Source organism: Sceloporus occidentalis, unplaced genomic scaffold (genome assembly GCF_023333645.1).
Source record: "Sceloporus occidentalis isolate IW3139 unplaced genomic scaffold, rSceOcc1.0.p SCAF_2, whole genome shotgun sequence".
Taxonomy (NCBI): Eukaryota; Metazoa; Chordata; class Lepidosauria; order Squamata; family Phrynosomatidae; genus Sceloporus; species Sceloporus occidentalis.
Window position 1 is genome coordinate 171,072,030 of NW_028316982.1, and position 18,702 is coordinate 171,090,731.

Here is an 18,702-nt window from a genome sequence, read left to right on the forward strand (position 1 = left end):
TGAATCTATCACCATAACTTACATACTGATATTTGGACACTTCAAGGCAATGATCCAATCCTTCTGACCTTGTACTATCTCCCAAAAGATTATCTTCTTTCATCAAGAGAAGATCAGTACCTAACCTAGGCATCTCTCTTTATCTCATTTTCCCAGACCACTTTTAAGGTAAAGCTAGTACTGAGGTATGGTCAGAAGGATAACTGAGATATTGCTTTAGGAAGTGTGCGAGCTTCTTATTCTTTATATTCTTTTGAACCGGAAAACATCCATGATTTTGATTCACTAATATCAGCTTTAGACATGCATACTGAACAAGAATGGCTTCTCTTAAGAAAACAGGAGCAAGTTTGTTCATGATTGTCCTCTCAAATAGAACTAAATCTTACTGTATTTTCATTTCAAATCTATATAGAAATTCTACCTAAAAGTCTACCTTGGGGATCTCCCAAAAGACTTTGGCTGGCATCTTGTTAGGGACAAATGCATGTGCATGCTTTACTTTACGTCCCCTGCTGTGGGGATTAGCATTTCCCTCCTTCCTCTACAGTATCAAAGCCCTCCTTGGAACTTAATGAACAGAATGTGAAGTCTTGTTTGGCGAGGCATATGGTTCTTTTTAAAGGTGGAACTGAAAATGTAACCTGTTGAAATGGTATTTTATAGTGATTGTGTCTCCACACATTTAGCTGGGTTATATAGTAACTATATGAACTTACTTGCAGTTGTTCACAATACTGCTATAAGTACTTCGTGGCACAAAGGTCAATGATGCAGGGGGTGGAGATGGAGAGGCAGGAGGTGGTGAGCTCTGTCGTTGCTTCAGAAAAGCATCTGCATTGATTGTTTGCAGAGACAGCTTATAAAGGTTGTCAGTAGCTGCAAATCATAACAGGGTATTTATCAGATTAATTTATCAAGAAAAGATTTATACTGTTATTATTTAAATCTCCCACAGACGAAACACAGAATTGTTTTGGTCTCAGAAAGAAACTTTGGAGGAGGCACACAGCCTGCCTCTAGCACAAAAGAATTTTGTCCCCAAATCTCCTTATGGGCTGTGTGGGCTTTTTTGCCATGTTTTAGATCCTCCTGGGCCATCTTAGACCCAAGAGAGGCCTTTCCCGCCCCAAACAGAAAGTGACTAGAAGTAATTTACAGTTTCAAAAAATGCCCTTCTGGAGCATAAAATGGCTAGAGGAGGGGAACATGGTGAAATGTCCTTCATCCCCCTACAGGGCATCTAGGGACATTCTGAGGCTAAAAAAAGTATCTGACCTGTAGTGGGTCTGAGGGCCAGAAAATGCCCACTAAGGGGACAGCCTATACAAGACAAGCTAGATGAAGCTGTACAGCTCTTGCATGTCTAACCTTCAAAAGTAATCTTAAATTCTCATACACCCATCCTCCTTACCAAGCCTCCTGGCAGGACAAGTTTGTGAGATCGCTGAAGGTTTGTTTGTTTTGGAGAAGGGACTGCTTTCAGGCAGCTTAGGTTATCTTACTAAAGATGTCTGTGGCCTCTCCACTAAGAAAAGGTCCCACTTCTTTTTTCAGATATTACTTCCCTTCCTGTCTAATTAATAAGACTGGTTAAGGAGAGAATAAAAATGGGTTTGGGGTTAAAACTGCATGTTAGAATAACGAAAGAACCCATGAATACCTAAGCCATAGGCCTTTCTAGACTAGCCACTCCTTTCTTCCCACCCTCAAGAAAGAAGTGTGGATGCATCAACTAAGACTTTCTCAGGAGCAGTCTCCAAAGGAGAATTTATGGGAGTGAGAGGATACTGGAGGAAGAGATAGAACATCCAGTCAAAACCTCAGCTGTGCCTTTGTGCTAAGAATCCTAGAAATTATAGAACCACAGAACTAGAAGACACCAAAGCACTGCCAAGAGATGGTCATCCATCCTCTGTTTAAAACCGCTAAAGAAAGAGTCTCTACCACACTGAGGCAGTGTTCTCCATCACCAAATAGCTCTTAATGTCATAAAGTCCTGAAGCAATCCTGTGTTGTTCTGCAGCTGAGCAGCAAGAATTGGGCACTAAAAATGGGTTTTTTTTTTGCCACAGAATCTGGATTTTTATTCACTACCTACAAGCAATATTAAAGTACTTACAGCTGCCTGCTTTGTGAATTGGCACTGAGTCCCACTCTGGTGGTGGAGAGTCTTTTTCTCCTTCTGAGCTGCTGGTATTGCCTAATTCTTGACCACAGCTACTGGAAAAAAACTTTGCTAATGATGGTGGTCTGTTGTCCATAAGTTTTGTGTTTAAACCTATCAAGACAAAGAGAAGGATGAAAGATCAGTTTTCAGTTAGTGAGTCTGGAGCTTGTCAGCTTTGGAATTATGGCCAATGGGGAAAAGCTATGAAAACTAAAGTTTCAGAGATGCTTAGCAGTCAGTATCAGATCTAGAAAACATACCCTTTTTCTGGGGGTTTCTTGGTTTGAATCCATTTGTGAATGTATGCTGGGAAGATAGCTTGGAAGAAAAACTTTTATGTTGCTTAATTTCCAGTGACGAAGGACATGACATCTCAAAGGAGCTAAAACAAAAGTAACGCATGCAGAAGATACACAGTTAGCCTTCTTAAAGAGTTCGACTATTAAAAGATAAATTGCAAACATAAAATGCATGGTAAATAAATAGCTTTCTCTGATCTTAATACTTTTACTTTAATTAAACATTCGAACAACTAAATGGTGAACAACGTTCTTGAATATATTTATCTAATACGCTACCTACAAAAGGAAGCTGTGTAAAATTCTCCATAATGACAAATTTTCCTTCTCTTAATTTGTATTAGCCATCTTTTTTACTGAGTCCATGTACTGTCATTTCCTTTCCCAAAATCTTAATAAAGTTTTATTTATTTATTTGGATTTATATCCCACTTCCCTCCTGGGATGGGATACAAGGCAGCTAATAAAACAGAAGAAATAACTTGCTGTAGCACAATTCCCTGAGAAAAATGGCACTCAGGCTTAATGACACAGGCTTAATGACACAGTTCTGAATGACAGGGCACTTAATTTCAATATCTAGTTAGGAAAGCAATGTAGTTTGGATAGTTCTACCACTGTTCTATACTTACCTAGTTTTCACATCTGTTGGGATTTCTTTCTTGAGTACTGGTAGTTTTTTGCTTTTCTGCTTTACATGTATTTCGCTATCCTGTTTTTCTGGTATTGGCTGTTTTCCCTTTTGCTTTTCTGTCTCCTGCAAGAACCCAATTAAAAAAAATGTTAACTACAGTGGGTCCGCCACATCAGCAGGCTAGTGATTCATGGACATCTCGCCACACCCCTTATTCAATGTGGCATGTGCACACATATGTGCTGATGCGGATTTGCGCACTTTGCTGCCCAATGAATAACATGGGGTATAACTGTCCATATTTTCCCCCATCTGCAGGACCCTTGGAATGAAGGCCCCATGGATGAGAAAAGTCCACTGTAAATAGGCGGACATCTAAAATAAGTTTTTTTTAAAAAAAGAGAAACACTGTTAACAATTGCCATTACAAACTAGCCTCCTCCCTATTCCCCATGCTCATCTCTATGACAAATATGACTTTAATATTCATAAACAGGTATGCATTACTTTTACATGATTTCAAAATTATAATTCATTATGCTTTGAGTTGTAAAAGAAATGAAGTTTCTTCTACCCAACTTTGTGGATTACTTATCTGTGCCACCCAGAGACTGTGAGACAAGACCTTCCTATCCCAATTACTGGAATTCTCTGCCTGAAGGTGCGTACTTGGCTTCTTCTATGTTGATTGACTCTCTAGTAATATCTGTTTTGTTTAATGTATTTTAACATTCCACTGCAATGGTTTTCCTGCTGCTGCTATTTGAATTTTAAATTGTTTTTGTCACTGACTTTTAAATGACCATTGCAAGATGGGGACAATTTCTGAGCCCAAAAACGTTGCACCTAAATATTTTACTAAATATTATGGCAAATGTCAGGCATGGAGTTATTAGGTAGACATCATTCTCTGGTTTTGCTATATACCTGCAGCCAGGCAATACCATGAATGCTATTCAGCACAGCCCTTCCTTAAACCAATGATGTAAAAACAAACAAACAAACAAAAACCACCCAACCAGTATTATTTAATTAATTCATCCTGGTAGGAGAGACTCTGATTACTGAATAATAGATACAGCATTAGAATACTATATAAAAAGGTTAGCAATGTTGACAGTTGTTTTCAGGATCTAATGGAAATACCAGATGGGCAAAATCCTGCCTTCTTCATTCTCTCTGTTTCCCTTTAGCAATTCAGTACCTCTTTCAGAAGTGTTTCTGTGTCTGGGTTGGAAGTTTCTGTAGTAGTTGAAGAACTATCATCATCTGCTAGAGAATCTTTTAATTCATCCTCATGTTGCTTTCCCTTTCCTCTTCGCTCTTTTTCTTCCCGTTTCTTCTGAGGCTTGGCTTTCCGCTGAAATGGTTTTCCTTTCCCTGAGGTAATAAAGGCAACTTCTATTTAACAACAGCTACAATCTGTGATAGCTTTAGTAAGCAGCAGTCTTTCATCATTGTGATTTTCATCAGACCAAATGTACTTGGAACATAATCTACTATGCTAAAAAAGATAGGACTTTTACTGGTACATTTCAATGAAATTAACACAATAAAATGTCAGATGTATTGTATCTCAGATCAGCTACATCTCTTTAAACAAGATTCAGTTTGTTTTAGTGGCACTTTCATGACTCATAGTATTCTCATAGCTGTGTTATCAAATCTAAGAAGTCTAAAGGATTTCATACACCTTATTTTTGCTTTACAGAGAATGTCCATTGGTCGATATCCAATTTTTCCAAGTTTTCTAGCTACACTATATTAACAAGCAACTAAGAACTGTTAAGTAGTAGGGGACTCCTTGCTGAGGGGTACAGAAGCAGTGATTTGTAGGCCTGACAAGATGTCTCGAGAGGTGTGTTGTCTTCCAGGTGCAAAGATCCGTGATGTGACAGAGAGGCTGACAAGACTGGTCAAGCCTACTGACCAATACCCCTTCCTTTTGGTCAACGTGGGAATTAATGATACTGCAAGACACAGCATTCAGAACATCAAAAGGGATTACGAGGAGCTTGGTAGGAAGCTGAAAGGAATGGATGTACAGGTTGTCATCTCGTCTCTTCTGCCAGTTGAAGGGCATGGTCCAGGAAGGGAGAGGAAAATAGCAGATGTGAACAACCGGCTTCGCAGATGGTGCCGCCGAGAAGGATTTGGATTCTTCGATCATGGGCTGCGGTTCCATGAGGAGGGACTTCTTGTAACGGACGGGTTGCATCTCACGCCAGTTGGAAGAAATGTTTTTGCCAACAGTCTCAAGAACTTGATCAGGAGAGCTTTAAACTGAGTTCCAAGGGGAAGGGAGACAATATTAAGAAAGGCGAAAGGGATGGCGAAAATAGTCAAACTGACACAGAGGAAACAAGGCAAACAGTGCAAGGACCCAACAGTGGGAGGCAAAAAAACTTGCACAGGCAGCAAGTAAAAGGGAACCATGGTCTGCGATGTCTCTACACTAATGCACAGAGCATGGGAAATAAGCAAGATGAACTCGAACTCCTAGTACAACAAAGCAAATATGATATAATAGGCATCACTGAAACCTGGTGGGATGAGTCTCATGATTGGAATGTGGAAATAGAGGGGTATAACCTTATTAAGAGAAATAGGCCAAACAGGAAAGGAGGAGGAATAGCACTATATGTCAGAGATATTTACACCAGTGAAGAGATCCTGGACATCAATCATGGAAGCCAGGTGGAGAGCATCTGGATAAGAATCAAAGGGGAGGGAAACAACAAGGGTGTTACGGTGGGAGTCTACTACAGACCCCCAAGTCAGACTGAGGAATTGGATGATATCTTTCTAGAACAGATGACCACACAGTCAGAAAAGAGAGATGTAGTAGTGATGGGCGACTTCAACTATCCTGATATTTGCTGGAAGGCAAACTCAGCAAAATCCTCAAGGTCTAGCAAATTCCTCACTTGCCTGGAAGACAATTTCATGGTCCAAAAGGTGGAAGAGGCAACAAGGGGGTCAGCTATTTTAGATCTGATCCTAACCAACAAGGATGACTTGGTTAATGGGGTGCAAGTGGTGGGATCATTAGGTGGAAGTGACCATGTTCTCCTGGAGTTTGTAATACAGGATCTTAAGACCTTCCTATTTAAGCAGGCATTCCCCGACTAAACATCCTGTGGGCCTCCCTCCTCTTCCGTGGCCATGAGGATGGGCTAATGGGGCTTTTATTGTTATTTTTAAATTTGTATTGGTACTGATGTTGTTGTGTTTTTAACCTGTATTTGTTGCACTGTTGCATTTGTAAGCCGCCCTGATCTTTTTGGAAGGGCGGGATATAAATAAAGATTTTATTTTATTATTAGTGAAAGGAGAAGCCAGGCAGAGTCAGACACGCATCCTAGACTTTAGGAGAGCGGATTTCAGTAAACTTAGAGAAGTATTGAGGGCGATTCCATGGTCAGAAATACTAAAAGATAAAGGAGTTCAGGACGGATGGGACTTTCTCAAAAGGGAGATACTGAAGGCACAATTTCAAACAGTTCCAGTGAGAAAGAAAAATGGGAGGTGTCTCAAGAAACCAGGATGGATGACTAAGGAACTTTCAACCGAGCTAAGTTTGAAACGGAACATGTATAAGAAATGGAAAAAGGGGGAAATCACAAAAAAGGAATTCAAAGAAATAGCAGGCATGTGTAGGGGTAAAGTCAGAAAAGCTAAAGCGCAGAATGAACTCAGGCTTGCTAGAGAGGTTAAGAACAATAAAAAGGGCTTTTTTGGATATGTCCGCAGCAAGAGGAAGAAGAAGGAAACGGTAGGGCCACTGCGTGGAGAAGATGGCAAAATGCTAACAGGAGATAGAGAAAAGGCAGAATTACTCAACACCTTCTTTGCCTCAGTCTTCTCAGAAAAGGCAAAGGGTGCTCAACCTGAGGATAATGGAGCAGAGGACAGAATAGGGGAATTTCAGCACAGAATAAGTAAAGAGATAGTAGAGGAACACCTTGTTAATCTAAATGAATTTAAGTCTCCGGGACCAGATGAACTCCATCCAAGGGTATTAAAAGAACTGGCAAAAGTAATATCGGAGCCATTGGCAATCATATTTGAAAACTCCTGGAGAACAGGAGAGATCCCAGCAGACTGGAGGAGGGCAAACGTTGTCCCCATCTTCAAAAAGGGGAAAAAAGAGGATCCCAACAATTATCGTCCAGTTAGTCTGACATCAGTTCTAGGAAAGATTCTGGAGCAGATCATTAAACAGAGAGTCTGTGAACATCTAGAAGGCAATGCCATAAACACAAAAAGTCAACATGGGTTTCAGAGAAACAAGTCATGCCAGACAAATCTAATCTCTTTCTTTGACAAAATTACCAGCATGGTAGATGAAGGGAATGCTGTGGATATAGTATATCTTGATTTCAGTAAGGCCTTTGACAAGGTTTCCCATGACATTCTTGCAAACAAGCTTGTAAAATGTGGGCTAGACAAAGGAACTGTTAAATGGATCTGTAATTGGTTGACCGGCCGAACCCAAAGGGTGCTCAACAATGGCTCCTTTTCATCCTGGAGAGAAGTGACCAGTGGGGTCCCACAGGGCTCTGTCCTGGGCCCAGTGTTATTCAACATCTTTATCAATGACCTGGATGACAGAATTGGGAGCATACTTATCAAATTTGCAGATGACACCAAATTAGGAGGAATAGCTAATACCCCAGAGGACAGGATCAAGATTCAAAATGACCTGAATAGACTAGAAAGCTGGGCCAAAGCTAACAAAATGAAATTCAACACAGAGAAATGTAAGGTATTGCACTTAGGGCGGAAAAATAAAATGCACAGATATAGGATGGGTGACACCTGGCTGAATGAAACTACGTGTGAAAGGGATCTAGGAGTCCAAGTAGACCACAAGTTGAACACGAGTGAACAGTGTGATGCGGCAGCTAAAAAGGCCAATGCTATTTTAGGCTGCATCAATAGAAGTATAGTGTCTAGATCAAGAGAAGTAATAGTGCCACTGTATTCTGCTTTGGTCAGGCCCCACCTAGAATATTGTGTCCAGTTCTGGGCGCCACAATTCAGAAAGGACATTGAGAAACTGGAGCGTGTCCAAAGGAGGGCGACAAAAATGGTGAAGGGTCTGGAAACCATGCCCTATGAGGAACGACTTAGGGAGCTGGGGATGTTTAGCCTGGAGAAAAGAAGGTTAAGAGGTGATATGATAGCCCTGTTTAAATATTTGAAAGGATGTCATATTGAGGAGGGAGCAAGCTTGTTTTCTGCTGCTCCAGAGAACAGGACCCGGAACAATGGATGCAAGCTACAGGAAAAGAGATTCCACCTGAACATTAGGAGGAACTTCCTGACAGTAAGGGCTGTTCGACAGTGGAATGCACTTCCTCGGAAGGTAATAGAGTCTCCTTCCTTGGCGGTCTTTAAACAGAGGCTGGATGGCCATCTGTCAGGGATGCTTTGATTTGGATTTCCTGCATGGCAGGGGGTTGGACTGGATGGCCCTAGTGGTCTCTTCCATCTCTACGATTCTATGATTCTATGATAAGCAAATGCACGGCTTGTAACTGCTAATGCCTAGGAAATACAACACCCACCCCAATAGTAGAGGGACTAGAAATGCAGTCTTCCAGACATTGGACTCCAAATCTTCTCAGCTCTAAACAATGTAGTCAATGATCAAAGAATGGCAGGGCCCAACATGTGCTTTATAATATATACTTTCTTTTATTTTAAACATGTATTAAAAACAGATTAATGAAAATTATCTTTCATAGTCTCTAACATGCTCATATTAGTCTTGTAGCAAGTCAGGTGAAGTAATCCTTTTAAAGACCGAATATTTCTTCGTGATTTGATTCTTCTAAATGTTTATTTCTTCATATACATAAAAATGGTTATTAACAGAACCATCCATAGAAATCACTGAGGTGTATAAATAATGATACAAAACCACTCAAGAACTTTTTTGAAATTTGTCTACCCCTACAAAACAACAACAGTATGTAAGTGCAAAGAGGCAACACCAAGGATAATCCACTTTGCAAGGATTGTTCCTCTGCACTTTCCAGGGATCATGGTTCTATACAGATAGTTAAGTTATTGAAACTCAGGCATACAACCATAATCCCAGCTGATATTTGAAACATATAATTCAGGTCATGAAAAGCCAAGCCCTGCTAAGATGAAGATAGATTTTTTCTCATACAACTTTCTTCATAATGTGAAGCCCCTAGAATAGCTACAGGTAGTGCAAACATTACAGTGATGATCAATCTTATTGATTTGTTTGGGGCTGTGAAGGTTCTGGAGCAGTACCTGAACAATATAATGGGCTAGTTAAGGACAATATACTAAAACTGAATTCTGATAAAAAAGATTCTGTGGCTTGATGATTCTCATGTCTGGAATTGGATATAATTCCTTGAGGAAGTGGGTGTGTAAGACTGGGAGTACTCCTAAATCTATCTCTGCTTGCTGGATTCTATGGCTAACAAATCACCTGGGTCCACTTACAGTTGAAAGCTATGGCTTTTCCTGGATAGAGATAACTAAGATACAGTGGTTCATGGATTAGTAATGTTCCAATTAGTCTATTGCACTTTCTCTATATGGGACTTCCCTTGAAGACAACTCAGAAGTTGTAGCCAAGGTAATATACAACACCAGGACAACTGACCAGAACATCAGATATAAAACACCAGTCTTAAAGGAATTTCACTGGCACCAGTATTCTTCCAATCAAAATTCAAGGTGCTGGTGGTAATATCTGAGCCTTAGACTGTTTTTGGATCTTGATACTTGAAGACCTGCTTCACCCTATGTAGCCAGTCCAACATTTTGGGTCTGATGAAGGGTTCTACCAATAGGAAAACTACACTGTGTTGGATGGGGCCCTCTCTATTGTGCCACAGAAGGTGTAGAATACCCTCCCTTAGTGCAAACATTTGTTTCATTCTTGTGCCAAGTTAAAACATGGCTTTTTATTAAAGGATGGGGGTTTTTCAATGATTTTATCCATTTGTACATAGTTTTAACTTGTTTACAGTACCATATACAAGTGCTATTCAAAAGTGTGGTCCCTGGATTGATGGCAGTCCCTGAGTCATTGGCTGCCAGTCCCTCATGAATTTGCAGGAAAGAAAAAAAAATACAGTTGTTGCCAATGGGCGCAAATATGGTGCTGGTCCTTGGCATGCTGGGGAAAAATCACTGCTGATCACAAAGATCAGAAGCACTGGTATATACTTTATACTTTAATATGTTTTCAGACTGTAAAGTATCTTTTACTATTTCACAGAACCAGCATGGTTTAGTGGTTTGAATGCTGGACTATGACTCTGGAGATCAGGGCTTGAAACGTTGCTCAGCTATGAAAAATCACTGTGCAACCTTGGGCAAGTCACACTCTCTCAGTCTCAAAGCAAGGTAAAGGCAAAAACTTCTCTGAACGAGAAGTTTTTATTATTAAAATAATAATATTATTATTAAAGGCAAAAACTTCTCTGAACGAATTTGGCCAAAAAACCTCCATGATAGGATCATCTTAGGGTTGGCATAAGTTGAACTGACTTGATGACACACAACATTTCACATTTTGAACTGTTTAAATTGATTTTATTGTATCCCTCCCCCACCCCCTGGAGCTCTTTCAATATAGGGGAGGGTATACAAATTTAAGTAGTGGTTTGAACATTGGACTAGGACTCCGGAGACTGAGGTTCAAATCCCAGTTCAGCCATGAAAAAACACTGGGGGATCTTGGGCAAATCACACTCTCAGCTTCAGAGTATGACAGTGGCAAGCCCCTTCTGAAGAAAAACTCCATGATAGGTTCGCCTTAGCTTCACCCATAAGTCAGAAATGACTAGAAGGCACACAACACATAATTATTAATATTTCATGTATTCAGGTATGCTGATTACATTCAACACTCCTTCTGCCGTCCTCCATCTCAATCCAAGGAAGTGGGACTTCAATTAATTTTACTGAATAGCTTAAGGTCTGGATAAGAGTTAACAAAGTGTAGCTTGTTCTAGATGAGTCAGACATGTTCTTAGCTAATAGGACCTTCCATCTAACAACACAAACCCATCCTGTTTAGGATGCATTCCCCTAAAGGATCAGGGATGCAGCTTTGAACTGCCTTGGAAGGATACAAAATGTTTTCAATAATTAATTTCTAAAAATGAAATAATTTGTAAATGCAAAATTAAAAACAACAACTATGAACTTTGTTTTCTTTTAAGACTTCAAGCACATATTTACAACTGAGACATTTATGCACACATGGAAAAGAGAGGTGTTATAAAAATGTGCACTTTAAATTAATTTATTCTGATTTCTAGGAGAATGCATGTAATCATTTAAATCACATGTTTATAACACTTCTTAACACACACACACAAAAAATTAAAGTCTAAAGCTGACTTCTTTCCATATCCTGTGTTTCTGCCTATAAACTGTCAGTCAAAAGGCACTTAATATATGAATGAATTAAGCAGTTGCAGCTGTTTAACTCAGCACTGTTCTTCAGTGGCAGGCTTAAGGACTGCAAGGCAGTTAGAACTGTGCTACTTTTTGTGCAAGTACCCATATCATCTACTACCCATGACTGTCCCTCAATATTACCCACATCTAATAATCTGTGCTATAAGAGCATTATGGAGGTTCTGGGGGGTCTTCCAGGACAGCAACTGCTCAGGGTCAAATATAAGCTGCTGGTGGTTCTACTCATGAAAGAAAAAATGGATGACAGATGATACCATTTTACTTAGGAATTTTCTTACTTAGGAACTACAACATAAGTTCCAATGTAAGTACTTTTTAATAAGGTGAAAGAGAAGTTTATTACCTTTGTTTTTTCCTACTGGAGATGGGGGGTGTTCTACAAACACATCTGGAGAAGGGGATTCAGGGTGATCAGAGTCTTTATCCATGGTTTCTATCAAAGTAGCAAAATCTGAGTCCTCTGAGCTGTGCCTTGTGTTTCCGGCACATTCTGAATGTGAAGGAGTTGGATGCTGTGATTGGGGTAGGGAATCTTGATTCTGCTGTTCTTGCTGCTGAGGCACTACTGGTGGCTGTGATAAGTGCTGCTCCAGTAAAACTGGAGCATGATGCTGGTTTGACTGTATATTTTGCTTTGCACCCCTGGATTTTCTACCTGCTGTATGATTCTGATTTGCAGCATTCGAGTCCTGAAAAAGGGAACTTGCTCTGTTTGCTGACTGTGCAGAACCTGTCTGCATGGAAGTCCTGCTAGAAACATTTGAACTGTTTTTAAATTTCACATTCTCAATTTCAGCTGAATTTCTATTGCTGTGCAGGTTTACTGTTGAGATGCATTGCTTATGATGTCCTGCACTGGATCGTGTTGAGGAGCTTCCTGGTCCATAGATTCCTCTGGAAGAGCTGTGGTTAGAATCTGATCCAAGTGCATTCAAGCTGGAAGCAGAGTAAAGATATTTAAACCTCTCAAGCTAAATACACCTGTCTGTCTACATTTGCGGCTTTGACTTTTGTGGATTTGATTATTCATGGATTTTATTAACATGTTCTCTCTAGGAATATCTAGGTCCTCCAGAGCAACTCTATGGTCAACCTTAACTAAAACTTGCACTGAAAGATCTAGAGATGTTCCACTAGGCATTTGTAGCTCCTCCAGTGCAATTCTATGGTCAATGTCTGGCAGAGTTGAACTGGAGAACCTAGAGATTCCTACAGAAGTGTTCACTCAAATGAAAGCATAGTGTTTTTGTTATTTGCAATTTTCCCACATTCACAGAGTTCCTGCGTCCCTAACCCCAGAGAATGTGGAGGGATGAGTATATTTTGAAAACAGCTGCTACAGTGTTACAAACCTATTTAGCAAAACCCATTAGTAATTGTTAATGTTTGTAGCTAAAAGACTAAGGCCAATTTAATATATTACAGCTTCTGCTGAGTGCTAAGGAGCAGGTATAATGCTTAGATTGTCCCAAAAGCCTTAAGAGACAAGGTGTTAATTGTAAAGGAAAATGTATCATGCCTTGTCACAAAATAACAGGTAATACTACAGATACCAGCCAGGAAAGCTTATTTCTGTCCCATTTCAAAAGACAATAGGTAATAATTTACACAGATTCCATTGACATACACTTATTGGACCTGTTTTTTTCAAAGAAATTCTTCTCTCTCTTTTCACTCTTTCCTTATGTATGTATTTTATTTGGTACCCCGTTCCTTCCATTTTGGTAGCATTTTTTCAGTACATTGCACAAAATCATGCAATTATTCGAAGTCTGGTTTTGTGCCTTCAATTCCATTTTGTGAGAAAGGCAAGATATAAATCCAATGAATTAATAAAGCTTGGGAACAACAATTATATGAATTATGACAATGGATGAGATGACTGTACACAAATTCTGATTTCTGCAGGTAGAATCTGAAATTTATTTCCTACCTTATCTTCTCCAAAATACAACAACAACAACAAAAATCACAATAAAAACAGACCTACTGTGTTTATGTAATGTAACCTATATCCCCAGATAGAATTTTTTTTAACTATATGCAGTTGATGTTCTGGGTTTAAAATGAGGAATCATTAATTGTTCCAAGTACTACATAGCCTGACATCAGTACCAGTCATTTTGAATTCCCTAGATATTTTTGCTTCCATTGTCCTAGCAGCCTCCTTCATAAAGACAACTTGTACTGTAAACAATGTCTTTAATAAGCATCCAATTTATAAGTAGAGGCTTACTTTCCATCAGATGAAATTCCTACTATTCTCCTGAGATCAAACGTTCTTCCCATATCAAATGGAGGATTGGTTGCCTCAAAGGACAGGCGTCTTCTGAATGGCTCCCAAATTCCTTGAGCTTCTAAATAAGCTGTTCCAATTACCAAAAGGAAGAGCAAGCTGAAAAAGATAAGCATCGGTAGTATTACCATTCCAGAATTCAAAAACTGGAGATATAAGACAAGCTCATCACTTTTTGACAAACCAAGAATAACAACACTAGACTGTCACCTCTACAAATCATAAAATCTCAACATGCTGGCAAAGAGATGCACAAAGTTTCAGTAGCCTCTACACACTACACAATTAATTTGTGCATATATGCATATTACAGGATATATAATTAAAACTCATAAAACTAATCTCAGACAGTGGTCTTCAAAACAGTAGAGAAAACAGCAGAAGAAATGCCACCTATGAGTTGCTGAGGCTGGGGTAATGGTAACTTGCCCAGAAAGTTGAATTCTTAAGAGTGAGCTCCAGCTAGAGAAAGTATATCAGTTAACAAGTAGTACCTGAATTTAGGATCTGTTTCTTACAGGAGTTTCCCAGTTAACTTTCTCTGATATGGGATATGTAAGAAGAAACAACCTCCCACAACCTTGATCCAACTGCTGCCTAAATCATTTGAAAGAAGCTCTTAAAAGAGTACAGCAGTTGCTTGCTCAGTTTCTAAAATCTGCTAATATATGCCACCATTCTTTATATAAACAATCCCACTTATGGTACATACTGTATACTGGACTATATACAGATTCCCATAGGCTTTTGCATTCTTCAGTTACCAGAATCGAGAGTTTGTCTTGCAACATGGGACAAAAAATTCCTTTTATTCCTATTAGTTTCCCATTTGCTCTGTTTTTTTGGGCTACATCAACAATTGCAGTAATGGGATACCAACAAATCTAGGACTAGATAAGCTCTAAAAGCAAAACAAACTATACATTTCCTGATTAGTACTGGACTAGATACAATTCTTTAATGCTGAAGCAGATTTTTTTTTAAAAGCTTCTAAGTGCATAACATATTAGCACCACAGCAAAGTGTAGCCAACACCTATCATTTGCTTCAGATTTCATATTTATTTTTAACAGAAATGGCACATTTCCCTGACATTTATTGACTTGGAAACAGTGTATCATGTATTATAAACAAGGCACTAAAATAATGCCTAGTACCTCATTATTCCTGAGACTACTACATAGAGTGCCAACTCCCAGCTGGGCCTGGGCAGGGCTTCAGCACAAGTAGCTAACATATGATGAGGAAGAGATGCATTTAATATGAATATAAATTCAGAGCCTCCTGCTGTGGTTAGCTTCAATTCACGAATGACTCTGGAAGTAGTGAAATCTGGTGTAAACCTGTTAAAGAGTAAAGAACAGTTACATATAACTTTATCATGCTGTGTTATATTTTATCACATTTATTCCATTTCCATTGAGAATATTATGTTTAAATGTTCAGATTAGGTTACGGCCACCCTAGGATTCAACAGCACCTTCTATGGCTCTGAGCGTCCACATACCGTAAGCATATGTGATTATATAAATTATCAATGGAATTCAGGTTAAAATGGTAATACAAGGATCCTGAAAAAGGAGTTCATTATTTCCTCTCCCCTTTTCACAGTCCCCTTCCTTTGGGTACATAACTGAACTGGGCCAGGCCCCTTTGAGTTTTGGGATTCCCTTTGTATTAAGATCCATTTCCCCACCTCACTACATCTTGACAAACTTCAGGAAAACTTCAGTGATATTTTCAATCAAAGCTGCCACTAAGAGAAAGTGGCTACAGGAACTATGAGCAATTGCCACAGATCCTGACGTACTGTATGTGTAGGCTAGAGTAAGGATGGAATGCTTTGAAGGAATCAAAGGGACATAGCTCACCCCCCAGCCCTAAAAAAAAGTTAGTTTAAGTTCTACAGTATGCTTGTTAAAAGGATATTAGAACACTTCCTAAATTTGAACACTGCATTGAATTTTACCTGCTTCTGAATGTAAGAGTGCTGACATATCAGTTTTAACTTCAGGCACAAAGCGCATGCTTCTAGAGAAATTACAGAAAGCACTCTTTATATAAAGGTGATGGTACAGAACATGAGTATATAAGTTGAGGGAAGGTTTTAGGGTCAAAATCATTAATTTGTAATATAACCTGTGGATAAATAGAGGATAAAACTTAGGGGGCTCTAACCAAGTATCTAAAGGGGAAAACACCACTTCCATTCCTCCTTCTCCTTCTCCGGACTTCTCCTGACCATCTAACATCATTTCTCTGGTGCTGGAGGAGAAAGTTTTAACATCAGATGGGGACGGGAAAGAAGTGGATTTAAATGTGGGGTTTGGTAGAGAGAGAAATTTTTCACACCGGATTGGAAAGGAACTGGCTTTAAGAGTGAGGTGTGGTGGGGAGAGAAGGCTTTAACATTGGGTCGGGAAAGGAATCACCTCTTACACACACACACACACACCCTGCTGGCAGATCTTTCTGAAATCACTGCCGAGACACATGGGGTGGTGCTTCTTTCAGGACCTTTCTAAGCACTATTACTGTATTGACGCATATTTGTCGAGCCAGAATTTTCGGATTGATTTTTTGGGCATAAATTTCTCGACTTATAGTTGGGTATGTACGGTAAATAAAATGGCCAAGGAATGAGCCAATCATGGTGCCCACACAGACAGTGAAGAAAGGGAGGACAAGGACAAGATTCTGGAATTTGTTGTTGGTATTCCTCATGAGGTTAGACACATTAATGCAGTTCACATTATGTTATCAACACTGGAAGAAAAGTAATTTTTCTTGTACAGGAGAAAGAGATGCAAATAGTATTTCTTAGTAATTGTTATACAGTGCACTACAGATACACCAATTTCTGCCACAAACTTTTAGCATAAACTGAATATAGTGACAGTAATTAGAATAAACTTACAATATGACAATGTCTTTAGAGGCATTGGCGCTTAGTGCAAATTCTTGACAGTTAACTACTTTAAATCCATATCCTTCACATAAATATCCACTTATTTCCAAGGATTTTATATTAATTTGAAGCTGTCCTGTATTCTCAACTCTGAATGTTCTTTTCAGTGTAAAATTTGGCTCCTTTAATTTAGTTTCTGAAGAAAAAAGAACAAGGCAGTTAAGAATCGATTAACAAAATATACTAATTATTGTAATAAACAGTAGTTTTAGTATATAATTGACTTTGTTTTTATAAAGCCATTAAAGCTACTTTCCTCTTTTTCCATTTTTACGTTTAAAAAAATGAAATGGTAAATTGTTTAGTCTTTTTCATACATATCATTTTGAAGTCTGCCCAGTGAATGTCTCACCACAGAATACTCACTTTCAGTACAGTCTTTTAGTAATGCTTCAGTGATTTTAAAGCGTAAAGAACTTCCTGGTCCAGGTGGTTTGCCTGCGATCCTCATGCTCTCAGTTGTTCCTTGTCCTTTAACAACTATAGCTTCTATTACAGTCAAATTATTTCTGTAGACAAAGGAATAATTATGAAACCACTAAACACACCACTGTTTCCAACTATGTGTTTTTGCTTGATCTTAAATTACTCACCACATGTTATGTTGCACTAGATAAAAGTCATTGCCAATTTTCTGAGGTCATTAACAGGTAAAAGGAATTAGCAATGTAAATTAAGACTAGAATCAAAAGTAATATGAAAGATTTTGCTCAGTTTCCCTGAACGCTAGTAATAGGATGAGTTGGAATGGTGGAAATTTCTAAGTCTCACAGCAGTTTGTGATAATACACTGGCGTCTACTACTTGAAAAAAGCTATCAGAACTCTCACTGACCACCAGTCTTTGCCTGTATGTACAGTTGGCCTTTCGTATCCTTAGATTCTTTATCCATGGATTCAACCATCCAGAGTTTGAAAGTATTAAAATATATATATAAATTTCAAAAACAAACCTTGACTTTGCCATTTTATATAAAGGACATCATTTTACCAGGTGATTGTGATTAATGGAATTAATGGTACTTGAGAATCCATGGATTTTGGTATCCACGGGAGACCTTGGAACCAAACCCCAGTGGATACCAAGGGCCCAGTGAATATGTGCCTTCAAGTCACCTATCATCTTATGAATTTTACAGGGTTTTCTTAGGCAAGGAACACTCAAGGGTATCTCTGACAGTTCCTTACTCTGAAATATAGCCTACAGGACCTGATTTTGTTTGTGGTCTCCCATATCTAGTACTAACCAGAGCTAAATCTACTTAGCTTCCAAGATCAGAAATGTTCTGGTGCCTTTGGAATATTTAGATTTTGTCTTAAGCATCTAAAATAGTCTTCAACACCTAAAATAGCTGGCTGGACTTTAGCCTCGATATTCTGAATATTGTTTTACCTTCTTGTATCTGTCCCTAAGGATGTCTGATGTGGCCAGGAAACCTCAATTGGTCTAAAGAGTTGCAGTTCAATTGTTAATTTGGGCTAATAGGAAGCACAGAGCTCCCTTATTAGAACAGTTCCACTGGCTTTCAGTCTGTTTCTGAGCACTACTCAAAGTGATTCTTTATGACCTATAAAGCTCTACACAGGTTGAGTCCACCATATCTGAAGAACCATATTTTTCCATATAAGGCTGCCCAGGTTTGTAAGATCCCCAGAGGAGTCACCTAGCTCAGTTGGACCACCTTCAGAGGTAACATTCAATAGTAACATTGGAAGACAGCTTGCTCTATTCTGGAATTTCTTTCCTAGGGTGGCTACGGATTTTTGCTGTTGTTGAAGGGACAGATGAGGAACTTTTTATTTCAGCAGTCTTCTGGAATTTGATTATTTTTCAAGAAAGAGGTTTTTC

At 39.0% G+C, this 18,702-nt stretch overlaps 1 protein-coding gene across 1 annotated transcript in view; it reads right to left on the reverse strand.

Moving 5' to 3' along the window:
* TMEM131 (transmembrane protein 131) overlaps window positions 1-18,702 on the reverse strand; it is a 98,607-nt gene that overhangs the window by 6,257 nt on the left and 73,648 nt on the right. The window contains exons 27-36 of the mRNA XM_089508413.1: window positions 17,221-17,363; window positions 16,804-16,990; window positions 15,044-15,229; window positions 13,827-13,985; window positions 11,934-12,526; window positions 4,308-4,483; window positions 3,102-3,226; window positions 2,431-2,552; window positions 2,123-2,281; window positions 720-879 (exon numbers count right to left, since the gene is read on the reverse strand). Of these exons, the coding sequence (XP_089364539.1) occupies window positions 720-879; window positions 2,123-2,281; window positions 2,431-2,552; window positions 3,102-3,226; window positions 4,308-4,483; window positions 11,934-12,526; window positions 13,827-13,985; window positions 15,044-15,229; window positions 16,804-16,990; window positions 17,221-17,363 (2,010 nt within the window). The remainder of the gene's footprint in view (window positions 1-719; window positions 880-2,122; window positions 2,282-2,430; window positions 2,553-3,101; window positions 3,227-4,307; window positions 4,484-11,933; window positions 12,527-13,826; window positions 13,986-15,043; window positions 15,230-16,803; window positions 16,991-17,220; window positions 17,364-18,702) is intronic.